Source organism: Parasteatoda tepidariorum, chromosome 7 (assembly GCF_982258835.1).
Source record: "Parasteatoda tepidariorum strain Cologne lab strain chromosome 7, Ptep-v5.0, whole genome shotgun sequence".
Classification (NCBI taxonomy): domain Eukaryota; kingdom Metazoa; phylum Arthropoda; class Arachnida; order Araneae; family Theridiidae; genus Parasteatoda; species Parasteatoda tepidariorum.
In genome coordinates this window covers 13,183,952-13,203,906 of record NC_141761.1, presented here as the reverse complement: position 1 = coordinate 13,203,906, position 19,955 = coordinate 13,183,952, and the positions used below count along the sequence as shown (strand labels likewise).

Below are 19,955 nucleotides of genomic sequence, written 5' to 3'. Positions count from 1 at the left end.
ATCAAGGTAGTCAGAGATCGTATGTCACAAAATTTGTTGCGGGAAAAATGGGTTTAAAAGGGTTCGGGAAAGAATCCGTGAATCATGGATTATTCGGTGGAATCAAACATACTGAAATGCCTCAAAAATATTGTCTAAACTTATTAAATGTTGATGAAAGCTATAATTGTGAGTTAGAGGTTTTAGATGAGAAAAAGATTTGTGCTTTTTTACCCAAAATGAATGATGCATATTGTTTAAACGAATTAAAAGATCTGGGTATTTCTATTAGTGATACGATGATTAATGATAGGCCCTGTTTATATGAAAGAGATTCTGGCGAGATTCATTTGCTCATTGGAGCTGACTACGCTGGAAAGATATTGACGGGAAAAGTAAAACACCTTAAGGGAGGTTTAGTTGCTGTACACACTTTGTTAGGGTGGACAGTAATGGGTAAATCTGAGGTAGAGGGAACATCTACAACTAGCTCAATGTTAGTATTGTCATTGCATGTAAATAATGCAAAAATTGAAGATCTCTGGAATTTAGATACCTTGGGTATTAAAGATAGTAGTGAAAAACGCTCTAAAACACAGACCCAAGAACTTGCTTTGAAACATTTCAGAGAAACGGTTAGTAGAGACAGTACGGGCAGATATACGGTTAATTTACCCTGGTTAGATGGTCATCCTCCTTTACCCGATAACAAAGAGTTCACTTATAAAAGACTAAAATACACAGTTAAATCCCTTAAATCAGCGAATCGGTTAAATGATTATCAAGAGGTTTAAAACCAATGGGAAAAAGAAGGTATAATAGAGCAAGTTAATGAGGGTAATGATTATTCTAAAAGCTTTGGAATACATTATTTGCCACATAGGGCAATTTTTAAAGATAATTCAACCACTAAAGTACGTCCTGTTTTTGACGGATCAGCTAAAACCAAAAACTCCGTATCAATAAATGAATGCATAGAAAAGGGCCCAAATCTAATAGAAATTATCCCAGCTGTATGAAATAGGTTTAGATGGGGAAAGATCGGAGTAATATCGGATGTGAAACAGGTATTTTTACAAATATCTCTTAACGAATCTGATAGGGATTGTTTACGATTCATGTGGTTGAAAGACGAAGATCCTCAAAAGATAATTATATATAGACATTGTAGAGTAGTATTCGGAATATCATGTAGCCCCTTCTTACTTGCGGCTGTTCTGAATCATGTATTAGATCAGGTAGAAGATCCATTGAAAAGTCTTGCAGTGAAGATCAACGACTCTATGTATGTTGATAATTGCATTGCAAGTGTAGACTCAGTTTCAGAATTGGAACATTTTAGATCTGAATCTCAGAGAATTCTAAAAGCTGCTTAATTTGATTTACGTGGCTGGGAAAATAACAACCTACTTGAGATGAACAAATTAGTACAATATAATTCCAACTGTGAAAAGGAAGTGTCAGTATGGGGCTAAAATGGGACAAACAAAATGACACTTTATCCTGTGAGTTGGTTAAAGAAGAAAACAATAGTGAACCAGTTACCAAGAGAAAAATCCTATCTATGGCACACCAGCTATTCGATCCTATAGGGTTCACTTGTCCTATAATGTTGGTCCCGAAACTTCTTCTACAAGAATGCTGGAAGATTGGAATTTCTTGGGATTCAAAATTGCCCGACGAAATAATTAAAAGATTCGAAAAATGGAAAGAAGAATTAAAAGAATTGAGCAACTTCAAAATTCCTCGTAGATTTTCAAGCTTAAATCTTTCTAAATCAAGCTTAACACTTCACATCTTTTGTGACGCTTCCATGGTGGCATATGCGACTTGCATCTTTTTGAGGGCGGAAAGGGATGGAAAAGTTACTTGCCAACTTATTCAAGCAAGATCTAGAGTTGCCCCATTGAAAAAAGTGTCGATACCAAGATTAGAATTACTTGCATGTAACATTGGAGCTAGATTGGCTGATACAGTAAAAAAGGATTTAAGATTGGAAGATATTGAAAAAAATTTTTGGAGCGACTCCATGGACGCTCTTTATTGGATAAGGAAAGAAGGCCCTTGGACGATTTTCGTATCCAATCGAGTTGACAAAATTAGAAGACTTTCAAAAGCTAGTGACTGGAAGTTTTCTCCGGGAACCCAAAATCCAGCGGATTTGCCTTCAAGAGGTTGCACAGTTAAAACCCTATTGAAGAGACAATGGCATGAAGGAACATCTTGGCTTAAAGAATCAAGAGAAAACTGGCCTAATTTTGATCTAGTTCCTGATGAAAAAATAGTGTATGCCGAGAAGAAGAAAATCATTGTATCATCTTTAAGTATGAAAAATGACGAATTTTACTACAACATATCTTCCTACAAGAAAATAATCAGAATTACAGGCTGGATATATAGATTTTTTGAAAATTCCAGAGCAAGCAACCGGAAAACCGGAAAATTATCTGTAGAAGAGCTTATTAAAGCTGAACTCAAAATCTTGAAAAGGGTTCAAGAAGACTCATTGCAAGGCGAAAAATTGAAGAGTCTGAAACTCCTGTCGATATTTGCAGACGTTAATGGACTTGTGAGAATTAAAACAAAAATCATTATGCGAGAAAACAATGAAAACTTTAAAGTTCCAATTATTTTACCATCTGATCATCATGTTGTTAAGAGCCTTATTTTACACAAACACCAAGAACTAGGACATCCTGGAGTACAATCTTTAATGGTAGCTCTGAGAGAAGATTATTGGATATTAAAAGCTAGAAGAACTGTAAAAAAGGTACTAAAAACCTGCATAACTTGTCAACGATTTAATGTGAAAAGACCTGAAATACCAGAAGGAATACACCCGGAGGACAGAGTAAAAAACGCCTCAATTTTTGAAGTTATAGGAGTGGATGTTGCTGGACCGTTGCTTACGAAGGACAACAAGAAAGTGTGGATCGCAATTTTCACCTGTGCGATTTATAGGGCAGTACACTTAGAACTATTGACATCACTTACGACAGATAATTTCATACTTGCCCTGAGAAGATTTATCGCACGCAGAGGACGTCCGTCAATTATCTACTCCGACAATGGTACTAATTTTAATGGAACTAACAACTCTCTGAAGAATATCAACCTAGAAAGACTAAAGACAACCTTTTCTCCAATTTTATGGAGATTCCTACCTCCAACTGCTCCATGGTGGGGAGGATTTTTTGAGAGGTTAATAGGACTTTTGAAAACAATTTTGAGGAAGGTCCTAGGTCATACATCCTTAAATCACCAGGAAATTGAAACTGTTTTGTGTGATTGTGAAAGCCAACTCAATTCAAGACCTTTAACATATGTTAGCGATGATCCCGATGATTTATGTCCTTTAACACCTGATTTATTCCTGAAAGATACTCGTACTAGTAGTACTACGGACTTGGATAGATTAAAGCTAACTGACAAGACGGAATTAAACAAAAGACTTGCATATAGAAGAAGACTGATGACAGATTTACGAGCAAGATTCCGTAGTGAATATCTGAGTCAGCTACATCATAGACTGACAGTTCGAAAACCAACATACCATCCTAAAGTTGGAGATATCATCTTAATTTGGAATGATAATCTCAAAAGAATACATTGGCCCTTGGGAAGAATACTCTCAGTTTACATAAGTAAAGATGGACTGATCAGAAGAGCCAAAGTAAAGACCAAATCCGGAATTCTGATCAGACCAATTCAAAATCTCTGCCCATTAGAACTGGATGAGGAGAATCTCAACAGCGAAGATCAGTTGCCAGAGACTTCCAAATATGAGCCAGAAAGAACATCATCGGACATTCCTGATTCAGTTCCTGCTACTACTACCAGAGTTGGACGTGTTGTTCGCCCACCATCCAGATTTGGACAATGAAGTATGGAGATTCGGTTCAACATGCCCCGAAACTCAAAAAGGGGAGTGTTAAAAACAGAATACCATTTTCCTTAGCTAGAAAACAAACTAGATGGCGCCACGAGATTTAGAACTCCCTAAGAACAACAATTTTTTAGTTAGTTTGATTATGTTACTGTCGTTGGAGAGATCATGTTGTTTTTGTAGTGTTTAGTGCTGTTAATATACACATGTTAACCAATTCGATGGAGTATATTTATTGAGTTTGTGGTCACTGTTTTGATTTATTTAGGTACGTACCGACCCGGGTAGAAGAACAAGGTAAGAAACATTTTATTTGATACCTGTTCTATTGAAGTAGATAAAGAAATAAGTTATCCTTTTTTAACAATCTGAAAACATGGACTTGTCCGGTATTCTTATAATCACTTCCAATTTTCTTTTGTTTGTTCTAGAGTCATAACTAACTGAAGTGACATCAAAACAAAGACTTATGATTAGCTGAAAGTGAAAATACACTACAGGAAGCACTTATGGAATTTCTTCCCTAGACTTAGAATGGACAGTTTTGCTAAGATATCTTTCCAGTTCAAAGTTAGAATGATGGCATTAAATGTTATTTTATTTCTTTTAGAGTTAATCTAAGCTATTCAAAGTAATTACTAAATGCACATTTTAAACATACTATTTTCGGTAAAAAATTTAGTTTTAAAAACTACGATATCTATTTTTGACTTTTTTCTATTTAGATTCTACTTTTCTCTGTTCAAAATAAAATAATAAGTGAATTTCATAACAAAACATTAGTTTCCAACTTCAGAATGGTTGGAAAAAAAATATGTGAATGGAACACACAATGTTATATTAATATAGCAGCTAACTAGATAATGGCTTAGTTTTCATATTTCTTGGCAATACATGTGTTCATTTTTTATTTCTGTGCACTCTGAAAGAAGTATGTATAATTAAAACTGATATTTCTGATATTTTTTTAGTTTTTGAAATATTATTTATAGGTTACATTTATAATGTTTTTGTGTTGGTTAAGTTTTAACTTAAACACTTGCACTGCGGCAATGATGCATCCCACCCTCTGCACTTAGAGTTCCCCCTGCAGCACTAAAATTGAAATAAAATGCATATTCCTTGAAAATTTGATTATTTTACTTTAATAAATAATATTATATTATAATATTTAGTTGCAATCAATAACCATATACAACACTGGAGCAGAGCGATTATTCTCAGAAGACAAGTTATCTTGTCTGTCGCAATGAAAGAGTTTAATGATACTATTTCTGAAAAAGGCATTTCAAAGTCTTATAATATAATTCAAGAATATATTTATAACATTAAATAATATTTTTGGTTTTATAATGACAGTTAAAGTTATAACAAAAAGTATATTATCAGTTAACAGGTTAATAACCTAAAGCAGGGGTTTCCAATAGGCGGCCCAAGGGCCACATCCGGCTCGCTTTTTTTTTTTTTGTGGCCCGCGAACTAAAATATATTAGTTGTCATTTTTTTTGCAGACAATTTTCTTAAAAATCTACATGGGTTTAAAATAGTTTTCTTGTTAATAGAAACCTAATTTTTTCGTTTTTGTGAAATTTAACATACCAACAATGCAAAAAAATTTATTTCTTGGGTTTTGCATCCAAGAAAATATTTATTCAAATACCAAAATAATCATGTATGTTGCTCTTTTTTATTTCATTTTTTTGTATTTTGTGAATATAATTCAGCGTGTGTGTATCATAAATTTTCTCAAATAAATTCTCCGATTTAACTTTTTGAAACCACTCATTTTGGAGGAAAATATTTACATTCACATTTGTAAATTTTAAATGTAAATATCTATTCTCTGGTGGTTCCAGCAGACAAACCTCAATTTTCTCATTGAACATTTTGTGTGGTACTATGTAAATTTTAATACCAACCTTTTTAAAGTTTTATATCTTAACAATTAGATATCTGTTGCACATTAACTGTTTAATACATAGGTGCACATTAAAGTTATTGTAGCCCGAATTTTTATTATTTATTTAATATTTTAAAAAATATTATTAGTATCAATTAAGTATTTTTAAAAATCTACTTCTTATTTTAATTTGTAATTCAATACTTTTGTTTTGTACAACTTGGTTAAAATCTGACTGTAATATTTAATGTTCCTTCAAACATAAAAGAGTCCTACATAAAATTTTGATAAAGTTGCAGCCCGCCATTTCATTTGCGTTTTTAATTTTGGCTCCTAGCCTCATGTAAGTTGGAAACCCCTGACCGAAAGGATAATGAAATAATCTTTACAGTGCCAAGATATTAAAATACCTCTTCACTCAAATCTATTTTGTTATTTTCAACAGTTGGACTTCCATCTAATACATTTGTATCGTGACATCCTTTTTCAAATGTTTCTTCTTCAATTTGTATGGACTCCTCATTTCTAGAAAAAAGCATAACATTGATATTAATTTTGAGATATAATTATTATTGAATTCGAATGATATTAATTAAGATTTGAACTATGATATTCAAAATATTTTTGGTAGAAAAGGTTCCATTTCAAAATATTTAAACGAATTATCTAAGTCTTATTACTTTTTTAAATTTCTAATAAGTATGGATTTCTTTCTTTCACATACAAATCTTATAACAACTAAACTATGAGTTCTATCAGTTCAATTCTTTGATTTAATTGGATTTAAAATAAAAAAAGAAGTACATAAGAAACACTCAATTATGGATAACAGGTCCATATGTAGATAATTAAGCTAGTTCAGTGGATGAAAAAAGTTGACTAGACAGAGCATGATGCAAAATATCTCTGTTATCCAAGTACACAGTAATCTCTCTGAAATCTCTAAGCTCTGAAATCCTCTAAGAATGGGTGAGAATTTAGAACAAAACAAATAACTACCACACTAATAAAAAAAATAAAAAAAAAATTAAAAATATCATTGGCTTCAAATACTTTGATAATAATTTAACTAAATATTTAGGAAAGTATCAATGATCATACGGTGATGAGCATAGGAATGTTTAATTATAGTCAAATCAATTTACGTTTACTTAATTGAAAACAAAAATTCATTTCATCAATACTGTCAGCAATTTTTTATATTTTTAAGTAACTTATTATTATTTTATGATTTCTTTATTGAACTCTGTTTTAAATTCAGTTCCCTTCCTTCAAATAGTAATTTATGTTTGGAAATTATGGCTGCTTTTAAAAACATTGCATAAATTTGTTTTTAATACAATATTTAACGGTTGAATTGATTTTTGTCAAAACTTAGCAAAGAAATAGCTTTCAGTAAAGGAAAACAAAGCATTATTAGGAGTGAAGAAAAATAAAAATGGAGTATTATTGAAAATAGTCGGTCAACAATTTCGAGGAAGGTTTAACGTCTGATGTAAAACATGTCTTTGATTCAAAGGTTTAATTTTATTTTGTAACCAGAAGTTATGACTGCTCAAAAACTGCAAAAAAGAAACTTATGAAAAATAAATATTAATATTAAAACAAACTGCAATAAGTTTTTTGTTTGAAAAGCAACATAAATATCATTGATTTGCTGACAACCAATTTAATAAAGAATTTTGAATTATATGCAATTCTGCTGTTACTTTTTGTTGTTAAATGTATTAGCCATCTTTCATATATTTCCCATACATCTCAGTATAAATAAATTTAGAAAGAAAAATTTTAAATTTACAATTTATTTGAAGTCCTTTAATCAGAGTTGAAAAAAAAAAACTTATTTTTTTTGTTTAAACCAGATTTTTTGGTTAATACTGTGTGCCTGTTTTTTTTTGTTTTTGTTTGTTTAAAAAGTTGAATAATATTTAAAAGTAACAACAAATACAGTTTAAAAATTCATATAAGAAACAGTGAAGGAGTTTTAAACTAAAATAATAAATATGTAAAATAATAAATTTGTAACAGATACAATTTTTTGATATTTATAATAATATAATTCTTGATACATTTATAATAATAAAATGTACTTTGTATACTGATAATAATCCCACAAAAGTATAACAAACTTGATTCCTTCATTTTCTCGTTGGAAATAATAATATTTGATTACAAATACTTACTAATCAGTATAAGATTTAAAGACAGTCATTGCTTTCAATGCTTGACTTATTGTAATAGAACATATATCTTTTTATGTTAAAGTGTAATTTTTATTTACATTGAAAACTTAAAAACAACCTAAAAAAAAACTGATGATAAATTATTAAACTTGATTAACTTAAACTTATTTTCATAAGAAGCAATAATTAAATTTATTACAAAAAAATTCTCAATGCAAACAAAATATTTAGAGTTTAGCATTACTATATAAATTACCTAATTTTAAAAAAATGTAGAGACATTTTTAGATGAATAATAATTTCTTGCAAATTTTAGTATGTTAACTAAACAAGTGTCTATAAAAAAGAATTCAATGTTTTTAAGGGAACTGAAAAATACCATAAAAATCACTCAACTTGGCAAAATATATTAATAAATTCTTTTGCCAAAATGAAAAGTACTCCTAGATTTTTGTCACAAAAATATATATGTACAATCGAAAATGTAATTTGAAATTGGAACCCATAAATTTGAATCTGCATACCATTCACTGATTTAGAATCAAAAATTAATCTATCAAAATATAAGTTAATATGGAAATAAAAAAGAGAATTTTAACAGCTATTTAATGCATTTATGGACTCAGAAGACTCTTAAAATCCCACTTTATCAAAATAAAACTAAAGTACCACTTTACATAACACTTATAAAACCAGTTTTAACATATGCTTCGAAAATATGGACCATCATAAGTAGACAGCGGATAATATGCAATTGCATACGTGCATATGCAATTGCATATTTTAACACTTTTTGCCATTTGTGCATACAAATGCGTAAAAAGGTATATTTGCTCTTATAAATGCATATTTTCAGCATTTTATGGCTTTTCCCTCCTAAAATCAAATCACTATTCTTTTTATGTTAGCATGAGGAACGCTTTGAATTTTGTTTTGTCGTTCTTTATCTTCTGAAAGGGTCAGCTGGATTGATGTTGCTGGAGGTGATTGCAATCACGCGAAAAAGATGTAGAAATGAGGTGTGTGTTGGGAAGGGGGGTACAAAGGGCCCACCCAAACAGACATTCGTCATAGAAACCTCAGAAAGGGATGGTCAGATATTCTATGAAGGGATGTCTTTTCCTGGAATAAATAATTGTCAATCTGTGTGGAAAAAATAAGGCTTCTGTGGTAGGTAGAAAATGACCTCCCTTTCCTGTGACTGCTTAGTTAAAAGGTGGAGTGAATACATTTTCGGAGAGAGCTTCTATTCTAACATATTTCGATAGTCCATCCAATAGATAGATAGTTTCGACATCCATCAGTTGAATACGTAGTTAGTGAAGCTTCGAAAGTGATTTTTGACTTGAATTTTATAATATGCCAAAAATTAAGTCGACTAAATCAAATTTAATGAAGACATGGATTTCGGACTATGGGAAGGACTTTACATCCGATGGGGAAATAGTATTTTGTGTGATTTGTCAAAAACACATTTCCTGTGAAAAAAGTACCAAATCGATCAACATATAAAGACTAATGCTCACTCCGCGAAGAAAAAGCAGAATACAAAAGGATTTGTTCAAAGTTTATTAACTATTCCTGTTCAAGCAGCTAAAAAAGGAAAGTGATTTTTCTAGTGATTTATGCAAAGCCTTAGTAAGCAGCAATATTCCTTTAAAAAAGTTAAATAATCCAAACCTAAGACAGTTTTTAAAAAAATATTGTACCAATCAGATCATTCCCGATGAATCGACTTTAAGAAAGAACTACCTTCAACCGATATATAACGAAGTACTGGATGATATTCGACGAGATATTGGAGATGGCTCTATATGGATTGAAGTCCATGAGACGACAGATAAGTGCGGTCGCTATATTGCTCATTTTATTTGTGGAAAAATGGATAATATTCCTACTCGACCACATCTTCTAGCAAGCAAAGCCCTTGAAAAAGTCAACCATTCAACCATAGTAAGGTTTGTCAATGATTCTATCAGATTATTATGGCCTGATAGAGATGGTTCTGAAGATGTTTTGATTTTTGTCAGTGATGCTGCTTCATATATGGTCAAATCTGCAGCAGCACAGGAAACTTTTTTATCCCAGAATGCTTCATATTACATGTTTGGCTCATGCTGTTCACAGACTGACTGAGACTGTTCGAGAAGTATTATCCTCTGTGAATGATTTAATTTCTAGTATCAAGAAAGTTTTTCTCAAGGCACCTGTGCGCATAAAATTGTATAAAGAAATGTATCCTGATTTGCCCTTACCTCCACAGCCTGTGATAACTAGGTGGGGTACAAGGATTGAAGGTGCACGTTTTTACGCTAATAATTTTGATGTAATAAAGTCAGTTGTAGATGCAATTGACAGTTCCTGTGCTTCTTCAGCTTATGTCACAAAAGAATTACTACAGGATATCTCTTTGCAGAAGGACTTGGCCATAATTGACACTCACTTTTCTTTCTTAAGTGGAGCAATAACAAAGCTCGAAACACCAGGTCTTCCCCTGGCTGAGGCCATATCCGAAATTGAAAAAATTCAACAGTGCATCAATGCTCTTCCAGACTCAGCTGGGAAGAAAGTAAAAGAAAAATGGTGTTTCGTTCAAAACAAAAATTCGGGTTTTGCAGCAGTGAAGAAGATAAAAGATTTTCTTAATGGAAACGGAACTGAACTTCCAGAGAAAGTAAAACCAATGAGTATGAAATTGTACAAGTTTTGTCCAATAACATCGGTTGACGTGGAGAGGTCATTTTCTGCTTTCAAAATGATCTTTGATGACCGACGACATCAATTCACCCTTGAAAATTTGGAAAAACACTTAGTTGTGTATTGCAACAAAAATTATTCAGTTTAATAAAATCTTTCCGGAAAATGCGATGATTTTTCTTCTCTCATTTATCATACTTCAGTTTTAGGCTTTTTCCTCAGAAATGTGTAGATTCAAGTAAGAAATATTTTGATTTTCTTCCTTTTAACAAAAAAATGTTTTAGCTGTGTTTGTTGGAAAAAGTAAGTAGTAGTATTTAAATAAGTTGAACTTTTAATTTCTATTTTAAATGCATATTTCTAGTTTTAAGAGCATATATTCAAGTTTTTTAGTGCATATTTGCATGCATATTTTGTCCGTTTTTTAGTGCATATAATCTGCTGTCTACTCATTAGAAAAGCTGAAAATGCTCTCTTGATATTTGAAAGAAGAGTCCACAGAACTATTTTTGATGGAGACAATGGTGTCTGAAGAGAAAGATACATCTAGGAAATATACAAGTTATATGAAAAAGATATGATAAAATTAATAAGACTAAACAGAAGGAGATGGTAAGTATGAACTCAAACAGAACTGCCTTGAAAGTTTTAAGTGCCACTCAATATACCGTAATTTCACGGACACAGGCCGCAGCGTTTATGATATAAAGCATGAAAATTTAGTAGGAATGCGTATCTAACGGGGCGGCCTATATAGTATTACTTTCTTTCCTTTAAAAAAAGTTGCTTTTTAGAAACCCCACTGGAAATTTCATCATCATTTTTTCCACCTGTTACTGTGCTTTTAATTTATTTTTTCATGCCTAATGTTACTCCTAGGAATGGTCAGTGCACCTGGAATTTTTCCCTCCCCACACTCCCCAATCTTTCCTTGGAATCACTGGAGACCACTATCCACAAGAGAACAAAGTCTCTCTTTCCCTTCTGCCATATGAACAGCTGTTGAGTGTAGGAAATAGGCCACGGAGTGGAGAAGCATAAATCAGAAAGGAATGAATGGAGAAAATCAGGGTGGGGCCAGTTATAACCTCAACTGTAAAACAACCCCCCCCCCCTGTTTTTTCCAGGAAATATGTCTCTTCCACTTGTCATGGATGCCTCTCTCCACTCCCCTTTTTTCTTCAGCTGGTTGTTAAAAACATGTGAATGTTTGTTGAACAAAAGGTGCTGATGAGCTTGGAATGACCTTCAATAATCTTACAATTAGAATGTTCAAAAAGAATTTCCAACTTTCAACTGAGGGTCAGTGAAGAGGGAAAAAAGCAAAGTGTGTGAGAATTATAGACAGGGATAAAAGAAAGAGCGTCCTAGGCGGATTCAGTTAAAAAAAGAAACCTGATTTGAGAAGAGAAAATAGGGGAGGAATTTTCTAAAAATAGAAACTTGTTTTAAATGCTTGGGAGAGAGCTTTTTATTTATTTTTTTTTTTCATTGCTCATATTTCTGTCTGATTTCGATCATCTTCCTCAACTTATGATTTTTTTCAATCTTCAATTCTGAGAAGTTTTTGTTTTACTAATATTTTATTTTCGTTAATATTTTGTTTCGCTTATACTATTTTCGTTTTGTTTTAACATAATATACACATATACACAAGCAGGAATGAAATGCTCTCATTTTAAGGCCGACACACTGCCATGCACTTTCTCGTTAACACATTCGCTGCCACTAAAAATGATATTTCCATTCTCAGAAGCCGGATTACAAAACAGGGTTTTAATTGTTTAAATGTTCCTTATATTTTACTAGGAAAACCAGAAAAACAAAGAAACATATTATTTTGCTGTTTAGAGAGCGTTTTTTTTCCCGACGCTCTGGAGCGCCAGTGGCACACAGATACAACCTGTCTTCGCCAGTGCCACTGACGCTCCAGCGCGTCTGACCAATATTCTCAGAAATTAATGGCATATTGCATAAAATAGCAGTTCAAAAAGAATAAAACGGAATACCATTCAAGTATATGTAGTACCATGCATGAAACAGAATTGAAAATATTTACAAATAATAAGCACAATATGCAGATAATGGCAGTCACGCACATAAAAAAATTCAAACAAAAATTTTGAAAACCAACCACAAAAAATAATGCTTCACTAGCATGCCAAAACAACCTCTCCGTTAAACTCTCAAAGCCACACTAAACACAGAGCATATAACTTATCATAGTCGATCGACGCGCTAGCGCGCCGTCGGCATACCAGGAAGTGCCGCTCTTACGCGCTAGCGCCTCGGTGGCAGCGAACATGACGGTGGCAGCTCCGGCCATCCCATATTTGTGACAGTGTTTTGGAATGTTTTAAAAACTGTAATTTTAGGCACAGGATAGCATTGCATCTCTATAGGATTTCAAATACCAGTAGATTTGAACTTCTCCCATTGGGAAAGGATTAAGTTTTAGTATGTAAAAATTCAACCATTACATCTAAAGTAATTCAGGATGCTTTGTTTATTTTTTGCATTAGTTTTGAACACAAATAAGCACACTGTATTTGATAAATAATTTCAAGAAAACTAATACAAAAAATACTTTTAAAAACAAAAATAGCAAAAAATACTTTTAAAAACAATATTCTTATTTTCTTTATTATTGAAATCGATAAAAATTCAACATGCTCAGAGCAATTCAACATATTTACTCTCAAGACAAAAATGCTTTTTATAAAATTATTCTTTGAAATTGTCTTAATCAACATTTTACATAATTTCAATCAATATAATTATAATACAAGTTAATCAAATAGTAATTAAAGAATAACAATTTAAAAATGTATTATTTTAAATTAAAATATTTATTTATATTACCTAAATGTTTTAAAAAAGCTGGACTTGTCCTTCCTCATCACCACTCTCTTTTGTGTCAGACACCTGTAACATTTTATTTTGGTATACAATCAGATGTCGACATTTTAAAACTAACGTTCATACTACCATTCAGAAAGTATTTTTGTTAAGCTTCCACCAGAAAATTTTAAATTATTTTCATTTCACGGATTTAATTAAGGCAAATAACACTGCAGATAACAATATGCAGTGGTTCTAAGATAGCAGTGCCTGAAAAAAATTAATATTGTAACATTCTAGAAGTAAAGAAATATCAGAAAACATGTTATTTTTCTAATTTGAAAATTAACTAGCTTTTTCTAATTAGAAAACATGTAATTAGAAGTCTTTACAATTCTTTTTCATCAATTGATAGTACTTTTAAATGTAATAAACATGTTTTAATTTCTAATTTTTGTGACCAACGACATGATTGCGGAAATGTGGTCAGCACTGCACACAGGCCACCTTTACTTCCCAGACAAGCTGGTACCCATCAATCTGAAGCTGGGTGGCGTTTAAGACGTCACAGGGGATCGAGCCCGAGTTTTTCATAATGACAGTTCAGAAACTTAACACTTAATAAATATTTTTAAATTTTATATCTTATTGAACCGATGTTTCTTTTGCTGAAATCTAATTATTATAAAATCATAAAACTAAACAAATTGAATTCTTTTAAAATTCAAGGAGTTCTCAAAAATAAAGATTTGATCAACCTTTGGGGATGAGGATGTGTAAACAACTGAACCATTCCATAACTTTGAACTGTTGTATGCTGATCAACTAATGGTAAGGAGACATATTTTGCTTTGACAGCAGATGAACCTGAAAGCCAAAAACAATTAAATTTTTTATTTTTTATTGTCCATATATTGAATGTTAATTTAAGATAAAGCACTAACATTCATGATTATACTTTTTTAGCTTGACAAAAGGGCCACTTTTAGGAGCCTTGGACCTGCATATATTAAGGAGGCTTGCTTGATTAATTTAAAAAAAATAGCTCTGAATAGTTTTTAAAAAGTGCTTTACTACAATAACTACAAATATATTGTTTTACAATATCTTTGTTTGGTTTTTATACATGAATAACTTTAAAACATATACAAAATTTTAATATTCCTTAAAAAACAAAACCCTTTTCTTTTTTTAATTGCATCAAAATTTTAATTAACATCCTTCTTTTTAACTCCCTAAATAAAATTGAATTTCACCAGACATAAAATTGTACCTTTAAGCTTCTTTTGTTCAAATTTTGAAATCATTTTTCAAATATAGTGTACGTGAATAATTTTAGATCATTTTGAAAAGAAAAAAAAATTATTTTCCTAGTTTTTCCATTTCAAAATTTTAAAAATAAATAAGAGAAAGAAATAAGCGTTACGTGATAAGAAAAATACAATTTGAACTCTCAGTAGTATCCTATATTATAAAGAAATCTTCTGTCCCAATATTAATTCATAAATCAATGTTATTTTAGAGTTTAGATGTCAAAAGTCTACCATTTTTTATACATCATAGGTAAACAAAATTACAAAACTGAAGTTTTTTGCATGAAGTTAAAATTTAAAATAAAATTTATTAAAGATGACTGCTCTATAATTTTGTGTTCACTCTTTAAAAAGTTGTTTAATGAATATGTTTAAGAGAACTTCATCCTTCATATTTTTTTAATACTTATTTTATAATGATTTTTAATACATTTAAAAACATGCTCTAAAAACTTTTTTACAAAAGGAAGTACTAGTTTAAATATATAAAACTACAAAATTTTTGAAAATACCTAATAAACCTAGATGATTAAAACTACTCAAAAGAGCCTTAGCAACAAAATTCACATACTTTATAGATTTCATTAAAATACTTTGCAAAGGAAGTGTTGATTTAACTTTTAAAGTTTAGTAATTTTCTAAATAAACAACAGAAAGGGAAATTTTAAAACTAATGGTACTACCAAGAATTAAATATTTTTCTGTTAAAAAAGAAAAAAACTTTTTTGAAAATTTTGCAAGAAGTATAAGAAATAAGTTTTTTTTCCTTCAAAATAAGATTTAAATACAAACAAATAATTAATTATAAAGATGCTAAATATTTTTAAGCCCTTGCTTTACACAACATTTCTAATCCATACTAAAAAAGAATTAAAAATAGATATAAAATTTACAAAAAATGTCAAATACAAGAATTACTAGACTCAGAGCTCATTCTAGGCAAAAAAGAAAAAAGGGCAGGGTGCAAAAGTTTAAAAAAGGGCATTATTATTCTAAAAAGGCAATAATTTCTTTCTATGACTTTACAAGTTCTATTAAAAAACATTGTCAATTCTTTAAACATTGTCAGACTATTGTCATTAAAACATTGTCAGAAGAAAAAAAAAAACTTTTTACTTTACAAAAAGTAGCAAAGCAAACATATTAATTACTAATTTTTATTAATAAATTAACAAATAAATCAAGTTAATGAGCTAATTAAGCATAATAATTTATTTAAAATGCTAATAAATAATAATAATATATATATTATTTTATTAATATATTAATAAAATAATAAATGTATGTTTTTAAGTGTCTGTAGTTATGATTTAATAAATAATTAACTTTTCAGTTATTAATTTTATTATAGGCGCTTTAAATAGTATAACAATATAATTAAAAATGCAACATTAAATTAAATAATGTACATTGAAAATATTATACATTAAAAATAATTTAAAACTTATGTTTTTAATACCATATAAATCAAAAAAAAAAAATTCTAAAGATTAATTAAAAAATAGCATACAAAACTCTATGAAGCATCTTACTCAGTTCTCCTTCAATATTATATTAAACCAATTTAAGAAACTATCAAAACATGGCCTTAATGATGGTCTATTTTTATTTCCAGCATTGTTTAGATAAGTCTAAACCTAACATCTGCTTGAATGAACATATTTTATAGTAATATTTAGTAAAGTTCAAATTTAAAAAAAATAAAATAGAACATTTTATATTTTTTTGATTATATTAAATTTAAACCTATTTATGCCAGTAACAGAAATAAGAATTTAAATTATTAAAAATATTTTCATAAAAGCAGTTTTCAATACCATGCAAATTTTTTTAAAAAAATTTAAGATTAATTGAAAAATAACATACAAAATTCAATAAAGCATTTTACTACCATTTATGCTTTTGATTATAGTAAGCATATTGTTAAAATAAAATAAAAAGTTTTTCTTAAAATAATTACATTAAACCAATTAAAAAAAATGATCTATTTCATTTCCACCATTTTTTAGATAAGCCTGAACCTAAAATCTGCTCAAATGAACATATTTTATAGCGATATTTTGTTGTTTGGAGTTGAATTGTAAGTGGTGTTCCTGAATTTATGGTAGTTTAAGTATAGTCATAAGAATTTTGATTGATTGCTAAAACTGTGAGTTTTCCAAAAGATAGTTCTGGTATACCAAAAGGATGCCCTTCCACACCTGCTGACCACTCTCCAAATCCTACAATAGAACATTGCTTGAGAAAAAAAGATTTATGTTCTTTTAGGGAAAAGAGTAAACCAAGATTTAGAGAAAGGCATTTTATTATCCCTCTCCCCACTAATGAATTCCTGCTGGACAACTGAGAGGCCTCTATTGAACTGTTCTGCTCTGGAAGATAGTGGAAGTAACTGCAACAGGGACTCAAGGCAACTCAAAGACAAGTGCAATAGGGGGGCGTGATGGCTATTTTTCCTTTCCCATATAAATCTATGTATTGACAGCACTGACAAACTAAATAAAAAGAGTTGAAAATAACAAAAGCTTAAGAAATCCATTGTAGAGTTTGGGGAAAAAAAGAAGAAAGGTTGAGGAAAGAAAGGCAAAAAGGGTATAGAATCTATTACATCAGGGCACTAACTTACTTCAGGGGGCAACAGGGTGGATTCTTTTGACTAAAAGGGCAACAGGGTGCTGCGCCCTGTTAACCCTGCCTAGAATAAGCTCTGACTAGACTTAATTCCAAATTATATTTTTTTTCACATCTGGAAATCCTTTTCTTCTTATGTTTAATCTTAGTTACAAAATATCATAATACATGTCAGGTATGAAAAATAAGCATTTTGTTAGGCAAATTTTATTTTATTTCACACTTAGTTTTCCTAAATAATTAGTAAGATACAAAAAAATAAATAAATAAATAACACGGTCATATTTATAGCTTTCAGATGCCGATCCTTAAAATGTTATTATTTTAACGAAAAGAGTATATTCTCTTTTCTGCTACAATCAAGAAAATGTTCTGTTAAGTACTTTTTTTATAAAAAAATTATACTTTTTAAATAAAGCCCCAGCAATTTCAGACTTTGGCAGTTCTATAACTTAAATGAATTTTAAAATCACACCCGAAAATCTCACCTAAACTTTAAATTGCTTTTTCATAACATAAAATCTTTAAATCAATTTATTAAACAATGTGTATCAACTTTCACCTTCTGAACTTAAAATTTTATCTTAAGTTTTTTTTTTCTTTGCCTAACTATAATTTTTTAGTATTACAACATTACTAAAACAATATCAGTTTGAAACTGTAAGAACAGAAAAATAATAATATTTGTAAGGAAAATTACCTGATTATTCTTATTCTTAATCGTAATTTTATTATCTATTTTTAACACTCAAAAAGATTATTTTTCATTTTCATTGAAGTGTTTGACATTATTTGGGAGAGTTCATATTTTTAAGATAACTCGTCATGAGATCTGAAAAATCTCTTGAAAAAAACAAATTAGATTACCTATGGAACAAAACAAAAATATTTAAAGCATATTTGATTTTTTAACCATATTAAGTTCATTGCTCCAAGGAAAGAAATTACCTACCTATTTTAAAATGTTAATAAAACCAAAATAAGATTACTTTGTTTTTAATATTTACTGCTATAGTTAAAAACCAATTATCTGGAACATTGTGTCTATGCTGGACTTCTAAATATGCATAAAGCAGTGCTAATTGACTGTTTATGAAACTCAGAATTCAAGGCAGTCAGATTGAGTGATAAATTAATTCAGCCATTTATAGCTCACTATTAGATTTTACCTTAAAACTATATAGACCTAAATTTAAACGAAAATTAGCTCAATCCATATTTTGCTTTAACCAAAAATTATTTGAATTTTTTTTTCTCACAAAGATTTGTTTTGAACGCTTTAGTACTAAAAATAAAAGGAAACTAATTTTGACTAATTTATTTTTCAGTTAATGTGTTTGCAATGTCGTTGGAATGGAAAAAATTACTTAAATAATGATACGAAAAATTTATTTTAAAATTAAAAAAAAAAATAAAGATAGGTTCACAAATAAAAAAATACATGCAATTTTCAAGAATGAAGTTATACATGTTGATTACTTCCTTAGCTTACTACACTCCCTCCCTTATTTTTACGATTTCTGCATATTAAGAATAACAACAGCTTGGCCATTTTTATAATATTACTATATTAGGTACTATATAATTTTACAATATTACTGCACAAACTCAATCTATTTTAAAGAATTTAGTTCTTCTCTTCTATGTTTTCTAGAATAATATTGTCATGAAATATTTAGTAGATGTATACATTATTCCTTTTAATTTCATTGCTTACCTTAAAAGGAAATATTTGTCGCCTTCTTTCATTTCCTTACAAATATACAACTTTTAGGAATTAAGGTCTCAATACTTTTAGAAATAAAATTTCAATACTATTATTTTTAAGGGCAACATCCTTCATTATTCGCATCATAGAGCAAATTAATAAGAAATAACCAGTATGATACATTTAAGCAACATTATGTAAAACTTCTTTTCTACCTGACCAATGAAAAATGACCTTAAAAAATAAACATTTTCAAAAAAGCTTAAGTCTCCTGTCTCATAGGATTATGATGTATGCAGTTCAAAATAAAAGGTTAAAATTCATAGTAAAAATAAACTTAAAAATGATATTAAAAATGGATTTTTTTTTTAAAGTAACGTAATATGTTTATAAAATGTAAAAAGTAATAAGTAACATAATATGTTCACTAAATGTTGATCACATGAAAAACTTAGACAATTCAGTTCCAAGTCTTAACTAAGATTGTATCATTTTCACTGTTTGAGTTATTAGTGCTTACAGAACCAGATTTTCTGCACAATATGCAAGGATATTTAGGTTACCCTTTAAAAATTAATAACCCAACAATAGAAAATTTTTTGAAGTCATGGTTGAAAAACTTTTCCCAGAATGTTTTTAAAAATTTAATAGAAAAAATTAATAAAATTTTTTTAATTTTTTTTCATTGGTTACAAAAGGGCTATAATATCAGTAAAAATTTTACATCTACTTTTATGAAGTTTAATATTTTTTTTCCTATTTTATTTATTTATTAAATTTTTTTTTGAAAAAATGAGTAACAAACAAATTTAAAAAA

The 19,955-nt window shown here is 29.7% G+C and overlaps 1 protein-coding gene across 13 annotated transcripts in view; it reads right to left on the bottom strand.

Moving 5' to 3' along the window:
* LOC147806859 (calcium-dependent secretion activator 1-like) overlaps positions 1-19,955 on the bottom strand; it is a 65,021-nt gene that overhangs the window by 20,284 nt on the left and 24,782 nt on the right. For 8 of the 13 annotated variants that reach the window (XM_087167344.1, XM_087167346.1, XM_087167341.1 and 5 more), the window contains 3 exons: positions 14,245-14,353; positions 13,508-13,570; positions 6,176-6,290 (listed from right to left, as the gene is read on the bottom strand). In XM_087167344.1, the coding sequence (XP_087023470.1) occupies positions 6,176-6,290; positions 13,508-13,570; positions 14,245-14,279 (213 nt within the window). In that variant the 5' untranslated portion in view covers positions 14,280-14,353. Of the gene's footprint in view, positions 1-6,175; positions 6,291-13,507; positions 13,757-14,244; positions 14,354-14,430; positions 14,487-19,955 lie in introns of all 13 variants that reach the window. The other 5 variants (XM_087167351.1, XM_087167352.1, XM_087167350.1 and 2 more) reach the window with 3 other exon arrangements.